This window comes from Ailuropoda melanoleuca, chromosome 3 (genome assembly GCF_002007445.2).
Source record: "Ailuropoda melanoleuca isolate Jingjing chromosome 3, ASM200744v2, whole genome shotgun sequence".
In the NCBI taxonomy this organism is placed as follows: Eukaryota; Metazoa; Chordata; class Mammalia; order Carnivora; family Ursidae; genus Ailuropoda; species Ailuropoda melanoleuca.
The window spans coordinates 21,932,296-21,941,060 of NC_048220.1; the positions used below are offsets into that span (position 1 = coordinate 21,932,296).

The following is an 8,765-nucleotide window of genomic DNA, read 5'->3' on the forward strand; positions in this document are numbered from 1 at the left end:
CCTTCAAGTAAGTTTAATTGCACATCGCCATGGTTACTCATGCCCTTTCCAGGCCAGTTATTTTTTTTTTTTACCCTGAAGAATGACAGAAGACAAGACAAAACCCTTGAAACACCACCTCTTAGACTGGCAGCCTCATTTACAACAGAAAAAGGACTCCTTCAGGTTAGACAGTAAGATGGCAAAGTTACTTGGAAACTGGCCCATCTAAAACTTCTCCCTTTGTTACAGTTTTATTTTTCCTTTCTCTTTTTTTTAATGATTTTTATTTGAGAGAGAGAAAGCACAAGCACAAGTGGGGGACGGCAGGGGGGCAGAGGGAGAGGGAGAAGCAGACTCTGTGCTGAGCAGGGAGCCTGATGTCCGGCTCCATCCCAGGACCCCGGGATCATGACCTGAAGGCAGATGCTTAACCGACTGAGCCAACCAGACACCTCCAGGCTCATTTTTCTTAAAAAATGTTTTTGAGTGGCTAAAAGAGCATTTTGTCAGTATGTGCAGGCTTGTGACCTGTATGCAAGATAGCACCACACCAGGAAACAACTCAAAAGGAAATTAAGAATTCTACTCTCAATCACATCAAGAATAAAATACTTAGAATTTAACAATAAGAAATGCAAAACTTATACTCGAAAAGTACTGAACATTGTTGGGAGCAATGAAAGAAGACTTCAATCTAAGAAAAAACATGCCATGCCATGAATTACAAAATTTAACATTGCTAAAACGCCAATTTAACATTGCTAAAATTTAACATTGCTAAAACTCCCCAAACTCATCTACAGATTCAAAACAAAATCCCAGCTGGCTTCCTTAGACACTAAGCACTCACCACTAAGAAAAGCTGATTTACAAGAATGAGGAGGGGCATCTGGGTGGCTCTGTCCGTTAGGCCGACTGCCTTCAGCTAGGATCATGATCCCAGGGTCCTGGGACTGAGCCCTGCATCAGACTCCCTGCTCAGCTGGGAGCCTGCTTCTCCCTCTCCCTGAGATTCCCCCTGCCTGTGTTTGCTCTGTCAAATAAATCAAATCTTTAAAAGGGAAAAAAAAAATGAGGAGTACGGGGTGCCTGGCTGGCTCATTTGGAAGAGCTACCAACTCTAGATCTTGCAGTTGAGTTCAAGCCCCACGTTGGGTGAAGAGGTAATTAAGTAAATAAAAACCTTGAAGAAAAAAAAAATGAAAAGTACATTTTGCATTTAGTTGTTACTCTGGTCTGTAGATTAAGTGTTAGAAACGCTGAAACAGGCATCACTACGTTAGTCCTAACTGTACCTCTAGGGCTCTCCCAAGGTAGGATTTATTGAAAACTCATATGTAAGCCCTGATAGCCAAACCAGGCCCGTTCTGTAATGTAACTTAATCACTGCCAGGTTCATTTAATGGCAACACTCCCAAATCCACCTGGAAAAAATTTGTGGGGACGGTGTGATGGGAGCTGAGGGAAATCTGCAAAAACAAACAAAAATGAAAAGAGGAAAAAATGTTCCCTGACTTCCTTCCGTAGGGTCAGAGGTTTTCAATACATAAAGGTGAAAACATTCTAAAAATCTTGAACATTGCATTTTCTTGTAAAAATCTGCAAGGCAATTTCCGTTAAGTAAATGGGACAAATGTTATATTGTTTGATGTGAGTCACCCTATTTACACATGCCACCCGGAGAGGTGAATTAGCATGGGGTGCACCCATCACACTAATATAACAGACACAGGTTGCACGTGCTTCCAGTCCTCGTAACTGTCCTTCATCAGGTTTTAGGTAGAAAAGCTAACTCCTTAACTAAAAAGTTAAGCCAAGACTAGCTTATAGATTATACTACTTCTCCCTCCCCTAAGACCATTTAAAAGCCATCCTAAAACAAAACAAAAAACAAAAAAAACCCAAAACCAAAACAAAAACCACCAACCCCCCCCCCAAAAAAAACAACAAACCACAGAGACAGTAAATTTATGCCACTGAGAGGGATTTATTCTTCCATTAAATAAAACTATAGCACTCTGAACTATTTAGAGCCACAATTCCATCCAAGATTTAGGTTTTTGGTTTTTTTTTTTTTTTTTTTTAACATCAAAAACAAGACTCCAAAGGAAAAAAAAATGGCTCAGGGAAAAAAAAACCTAAAGCCCTCCGAAATGATTTCATGGACATTTGAAAATCAAGGCAGCTGTTACCACTTTACACTGACGGCTGCCACAGAATGGGCTCATCTACACGGGCTCCTCCATACACAACATACCGCAGTACAGCCCCTCGACACAGCTCTCCCTGGAAGGCCCGGAGAGGCACACGGTATTTCCTTCACTGAAGAGGCTCAAGGTTTTAGTTCAGAGAATCCTCCGTTAACGACAGGTGCACTTAGTGGCGATCATGTCTTCATATTCTTTGTAAGCGATTGAGCCATCCAGCTCAATGGTCAACACACTGAGAGGGCTATATTTAGCGGGTACACACGATGGTCTGGGCACTGAGGAGTCGAGCTTCTCATGGATGATGTTCTGCACCATGGTGTGAACTGGGGAGCCATACCGATGTCCAACTGCCCTGGGACAGTTGCCTTTACAGTATCGAGGGTTGTATCTGTGCGGCGCCACGATCCAGTTGTCCCACTTGAGCTGGCTGAAGCTAAGCCTATAGTCATGTAGCTCGCACTCGTGTTGGGGAAAAAGAAACTGTTTGAAGTATTCACTCAGGTTCAAAGAAGCTGGAACCAGTGGCTTGTTCAATGCCAAGCTGACGGTTTCCTGACCCCTCCGGTGACGGGAAGCTCTTACACCCTCAGCCGACCCTTCTCCCTTGGGGCAGGCAGACGGACCTCTGTTGTGGTCAGCGCTCAGTGAAGGCCTCCGTTGATTGTGAGGGGAATACCACCTGTGATAAGCCTGAGCGCTTGTGTCATTCAGATACAAAAGCAGTGAGGGGGGCACCGGAAGAGTCACGTTAAATGGCCTGTCCTGCGCTGGGGGATCCTGCCGCCGGTCTCTCATGCAGGTGAAGTTTACAGACATGTGAATACTTCTCTTGTGGGAGGCCATTAGCGGCCGAAGAGGAGTGGTCACATCAACCTCAAACCATTTGTATTTCTTTTTAAATTCAAACTCTGTGTTAAAGGTATATGAGGACGGAGCTCTCTGGGGAGTCCTGCTAGAAAACTCTGGCTGTTTGATCACCAGGGTGCATACACATTGAGCAGCAGAGGGAAAAAAAATGGAGTTGCTGAAAGTGTAGAGCAAGACTGACTTCAGTAAGTTTTCAACGGCAGTAACATGGTCCAGGTTAAACAGCAGGTCCACTGATGGAGCGGATCCTGAGAAGAAAAACAACCCACCAGTAGTGCTTTCATACAGAAACATAATAGCGAGTCAAATCAAGGCATTTGTCCTTGGTAATGTGTTATCTCCCTTCTCTTTCCCCACTTCCTCCAGCCTTAAAAAGGCGGGGTGGGGGGGTTGGTTTTGGAGAAAATACTGGGGATAGATACTGTAGCTAACTGCCAGCGGCTACAAGTGGCTATTTTATCACCAGAAATTCAGAACAGCTTCAGTGGTGAATAAAACAACGCAGAATCATTACATTTCCCAATCTCTAGTTTCCCAGTCTCAGTAATTGGCTCCAAACATAGAAGAAGGTAGTAAATTTTATTTTTCTCTGAGTCTCTAGAGAGATAACTAATAAACACTTATCAGCCTTAAGACTTTTAAGCCCAAAAGAACAGAATCAATAAAGAACTTTATAGTCTAATTTGGAACACTTCAGATTGATAAATAGAAGCTTTAAAGCCACTCTAATAAAATAAGACCTCAAGGAAGAGGGGAGGGCTTTAAACAGCCACAGCTGACCCACTGGGTTAAAATGGTTTTGGTCACAAGCTAGTGAATCTAGGTTTGGTGTTTTTTTTGTTTTTGTTTTTGTTTTTTTTAAAAGGACCACTCCTGGGGCGCCTGAATGGCACAGCGGTTAAGCGTCCGCCTTCGGCTCAGGGCGTGATTCCGGCGTTATGGGATTGAGCCCCACATCAGGCTCTTCCGCTATGAGCCTGCTTCTTCCTCTCCCACTCCCCCTGCTTGTGTTCCCTCTCTCGCTGGCTGTCTCTAGCTCTGTCAAATAAATAAAATCTTTAAAGGACCACTCCTTTCTCTGACACACACAGGACTCCAAGGTGCTGGGTCAGATTGGTAACTAACACTTTCTTCCTGGGAGGATCTACTGTTCTCAATACTGTCTTCAGCTTTCCTCTCACAGAAAGCAACAAACAAGGGGGAAAACTTTCTATTTTACACAATACACCAGTAGCTAGGAGACATTTTAGACACGTTTCCAGGTGAGCACGGATAAAATGGGAATAATAAGCAGACAGAGGTCAAAATACCTGGTTTCCAGTCTTGATTTTGTGACCTTGGACAAGATGCTGACCTTCAGCAACACTCTGCTCAGTCTTTAGAGCCATTAAGTGTCTTCTAGCTCTAAAGTTCTACCATAGGAGCCAACGTTAATCCATGAGGGCATTAGAAAAACAGTAAGGTCAAGTACCAGATTTGTTTCAATGTTGATACTGAGTATCATGCAAAATAAAAAGTAATCCAAGGAGCAAGGCCCAGCTCCATTCTGTAACTGAAACACAGACAAGTCTATCATCTCCCCACCACCCATTCACCAGTCGGCTCCTACACACCTGTTGCCGGGTCCGCAGGAGCCTGCTTGTGCTGGGCACAGGATGTGAAGAGCCGAACAGTGTTGTAGAGAGGACTTCTGTTGGATTTAGGGATCCCCTCCTTGGTAGCATATGCCTTATAGAGCCTCTTCATGTACCGCAAAGCTCTGGAGTCTGGCTGCAGCCTACGGGTACCACCTCGCCCATCATACAGAACCTTGAAAAAAGGAGAAAGGAAGCCAGGTCTGTCTCTTCCATCTAGAGGCTGCAGCAGGGACCAAGGCTCAGCCTCAGGTTCCAGCTCAGCACCAGCTGCAATCTGAGTTTCTCCTCTAGAAGCCTGAGTTCCAAGGCTAATAGGAAAACACAGCCAGGAAAAGCAGAAAAACCAAAGGAAGAAGTTGCTGAGAAGCTCCATGGCCTGAAAGAACTAGCAGGGGATACATTTCCCCCTACCAGTCTTCTTGCTAAAAGCCAGGAAGAGCCTAGGTCAGCCTCTTAAATAAATTTTAGGTGAGTGGGTAGGCAAGGGTCACTTCTGTAATCAGACCTCAAGGATGCCACGCTGAAGATAATTTTTATCAGCTGTGCATCAAACTGCTGATAACGTCCTATTTATCCAATTTATGCTCATTAGGGATGGAAGTATCTGGTTATTTAGCTTTCCTCTCCCTTTTCCCCACCTCTCCCTTTTAAAGAGGCATTTATTTAAAAGCTCTTAAGTGTTTGTTATGCCAATAGACTAGTTATGCAAACTGAAAGGCCAAGAGAATTGAGAAATGATCTTAAAACCATCCATTTTTTGAGGTTAGGATTCTTAACATGTTCCTTAGGTGCTTGCTGAAACTTCCAAAGCAAGTGGGAAAGCTATTTATGATGATAGGAAGATCTGTTGGTACGCAATATATTGGATTCACTCTTCCTCTCCCTTCATCCTCATCACCTCTCCCACTTCCAGGTGCTTAGAATAATTACTTACTGCATGTTGATTTGGAGAGTGAGAAAAAGTCACAACTGGCATTGAAATTCCAGAGAGCAGAGAACTGTTGGGTTGCCCAGTTCTCAGGGAGCTTCCTATAGAATATATACTTGGAATACTGAAATATGCTTTAAAAAGGACATCGCCTTTAACCTTGACTCATTTTTAAATATAATATCTTTTTTTTTTAAGATTTTATTTATTTACTTGACAGAGATAGAGACAGCCAGTGAGAGAGGGAACACAAGCAGGGAGAGTGGGAGAGGAAGAAGCAGGCTCCCAGCGGAGGAGCCTGATGTGGGGCTCGATCCCATAACGCCGGGATCACGCCCTGAGCCGAAGGCAGACGCTTAACCGCGGTGCCACCCAGGCGCCCCTAAATATAATATCTTGATCCTTTACTTTGGTCTGCACATTCATCTATATATATTTTGGTTGAAAGGCTTAGAGATGTTTGGTTTTGGGGGGGTTAAAAATTAATTTTTATTTTTATTTTCATTTGATAGGGTGTTTTTGTTCTTGGGATAAGGACTTAATGTTCTTGGAGCTGAGACAAGGCTAGAGATGATGCTTTAGGAAAACGAGACAAAGGCGGACCATGAAAAGCTGTAACGAGGGCATATCCGGCGCACCCGTGAGGGGACCACGCTGGAAGGAAGTCAACCCACACTCATGGTACAAGATTCAGAAGCAGTCAGTGCATTGCCCAGGTTGATGAAACTGAGGTATGTTTGCAAATTTTAAGTTCATTGCCTGCCAAGACTCCCTGGCCCCTGTCTAGGAGGCAGGGTTCCATAAAACACACGCCAACTGTTGAATGACAGCTTACTCCAACATCACATATGGCCGGCAACGCCATGAACAAAACATTTACGGACGCTCTGCAGCAGGCAGAAAGGCCAGGCCAGCAGCATCCTTCCGGGAAAGCGCTTGCAGAAACGCCGAGAAGGCCCCCGGGGCCGTGGAGAAGCGTGGGCGGCAGCACCTCCCCGTAGCCCGCCCCCGGCCAGACCTGGGTGGGAGGTGGCGGCAAGCCGGCGGCTGTGGAGGTAGCCTCGTCCCTCCTACCGCCGCCCACGGCCTGTTATCAACGGTTTGCCCATTCCTTGGGGACTCCTGGGGCACAATGTGAGGAAACGTTTTTATTCTACTGGGGGAAAGTCTAAGCCCCGCCAGTGGATTCCCGGACCACGGCGGTCGAGAGAAGCCGCAGGTGCACGTCCCCGAACCCGGTACTGGGGTCGCTGATGTTCTGGAAAGAACCGAGCCCCTTAGCGCCTGGGCCAGAGCGCAGACGGCCGCGTGCAGCGGCCCCTCCTCCGGCCAACGCGCCCTGGACGCCGGAGGGCCCCTTTCTCTACACCTCTCTGCGCCCCTCGGCCCCGGCCGCTTCCTGCGGTTCTACCGCAGGGCAGAAGGCTGAAGGGAAGCGTGAGGGCCTCGCGGGGCGCCCCCGTGCCCCAAAGCCAGCTCCGTACTCCGAGCCCCGCGCTTGGCCCCGCCCACTCACGGGCTACGACACCCCGCCGCCCCGCGACCAGGACACTTCTCTGCAGAAGGGGGAGCAACGACGCCTCCCCCTGGAAAATGGTATTCCCCGGAAGTGACTTCACGGCCTCCGGGACGGGCTTCCAAACCGAGCGGAAGTGACGGACGGAGGCCGGTCGTTCCCGCAACTGTGGAGGGCGAGGTGACCCCCGCGCGGGAGTAAGGTCCGGTCGCGCGGTCTTGGGGGTCCGTGGGAGGGTGGGGGCGCCGCCTGGGCCGGGAGAGATGAGGAGCTCCGGGGAGGGCGTCTTGGGTCGGGGGCGGCGCGCCCGGGCCTGAGGCAAGCGCCCGTCCACCCTGGCTCTTGCAGGCGCCGCCGCCGCCATGGGCCGCGAGTTTGGGAATCTGACCCGGATGCGGCATGTGATCACCTACAGCTTGTCGCCCTTCGAGCAGCGCGCCTTCCCGCACTACTTCAGCAAGGGCATCCCCAACGTGCTGCGCCGCATGCGGGCGTGCGTCCTTCGCGTCGTGCCCCGTGAGTGCCTTGGCCGGGTTGGGGGGCTGGACTCCGTCAGACACTGAGTCACAGCGGGCCCCCTCAGTGAGCCCTCCCTACTTGCCACGCACACGTTTTCTCATGCTTCAGTGTCCTGAAAGCCCTTGCGCTAGTGTGTCCTCCCCATCTTGCAGAGTAGCAAACTGAGTCACGAACGACCGGCCCAAGGTCACTTGTGTGATTCCAGCGTCTCCCTCTGAGGTCATCTTTACCCACTTCGTAACGATGAACTGTTACGTGTGACATGTGCAGCAGATAGTGATGATAGTAGCACAGCCTTGTAAATTGGCCAACCCCCCCCCCAAAAAAAAAACCCCACAGAAGTGTGCACTGACGTGTTAAATGGTGAAGTATATGTTACGTGAATTATGTCTCACTTGTCTCATTAACATTTTTAAAAATGTGTAACTGGGGGAAGAGGGAAGGTTTGGTGACAGATTTTCCTGGGATGGCCCTTTCTTTTGGTCACCTGCAAAATGGGTGTGTGATGTAACTTTCCTTGATCATCTGGCTTATAAGTGGCTTCTTAGAAACTAGAGATAGTTGGGCGGAGCCTGCAGTGAGTCAGGAAAGAAGACAGGGACCCTGGTGTCTTCCATGGGCTCGCTACTTACTCTCACTTTTGATTTTTAAAGCTTTTGTAGCCTTTTATCTTGTCTACACATGGGGAACCCAGGAATTTGAGAACTCCAAGAGGAAGAATCCAGCTGCCTATGAAAATGACAAATGAGCCATTCATCTGGATAGTGGTTCCCAGTGTCTGAAAGACCCTTCTCTGCGAGAGGAGTCTACACTGTAGTGTCTTGAAGACTTGAAGACGTAATAAACTTCTTATGGACTGCACTGTTGTGATTTTGCATTTCTGAGAGCAAGCCCTTGGTGTGACTGCTGATGCTCGAGTTCATGAGCTCCCCTTCCTAGCCTGAGTCCCAAACGGGAACTTGGCTAGTCTGCGAGTTTGGCGAAGGTTCTGGGCTCAGTGCTTGTTCCATAATCTATAAGAAATTAGCGGCAGCTACTCCTGCAGCTGATCAGTTGTGGGTGGGGTCAACTGTGGGGTTGGTTCCAGTAGTCTGCTCCCATAATAA

General features: G+C 47.9%; 2 protein-coding genes across 3 annotated transcripts; one reads left to right on the forward strand and one right to left on the reverse strand.

Moving 5' to 3' along the window:
* Window positions 1–1,970: 1,970 nt before the first annotated feature.
* On the reverse strand, window positions 1,971–7,234 carry GDF9 (growth differentiation factor 9). Of its 2 annotated transcripts, XM_034656006.1 has the most exons (3): window positions 7,141–7,234; window positions 4,673–4,868; window positions 1,971–3,307 (listed from the first exon to the last, which is right to left on the reverse strand). In XM_034656006.1, exons 2-3 carry the CDS (start codon window positions 4,803–4,805, stop codon window positions 2,343–2,345), a joined length of 1,098 nt encoding a protein of 365 aa, XP_034511897.1. In that variant the 5' UTR covers window positions 4,806–4,868; window positions 7,141–7,234; the 3' UTR covers window positions 1,971–2,342. The 2 variants fall into 2 exon arrangements, with proteins under 2 accessions (XP_034511897.1, XP_019655112.1); XM_019799553.2 differs by lacking the exon at window positions 7,141–7,234 and having other exon boundaries at window positions 4,673–5,694.
* UQCRQ (cytochrome b-c1 complex subunit 8) lies at window positions 7,182–8,520 on the forward strand. Its single transcript, XM_002912904.4, has 3 exons — window positions 7,182–7,342; window positions 7,489–7,656; window positions 8,313–8,520. Exons 2-3 carry the CDS (start codon window positions 7,503–7,505, stop codon window positions 8,405–8,407), a joined length of 249 nt encoding a protein of 82 aa, XP_002912950.1. The 5' UTR covers window positions 7,182–7,342; window positions 7,489–7,502; the 3' UTR covers window positions 8,408–8,520.
* The last annotated feature ends 245 nt before the right edge of the window (window positions 8,521–8,765 follow it).

Coding starts and splice junctions, on each gene's coding strand:
- GDF9 (XM_019799553.2), bottom strand. CDS start 5,069: ATGGAGCTTCTCAGCAACTTCTTCCTTTGGTTTTTCTGCTTTTCCTGG. Junction 3,308..4,672: donor TCCTGCGGACCCGGCAACAG/GTGTGTAGGAGC, acceptor TTTTCTTCTCAG/GATCCGCTCCATCAGTGGAC.
- UQCRQ (XM_002912904.4), top strand. CDS start 7,503: ATGGGCCGCGAGTTTGGGAATCTGACCCGGATGCGGCATGTGATCACC. Junction 7,657..8,312: donor CGTCCTTCGCGTCGTGCCCC/GTGAGTGCCTTG, acceptor TGATTTTTAAAG/CTTTTGTAGCCTTTTATCTT.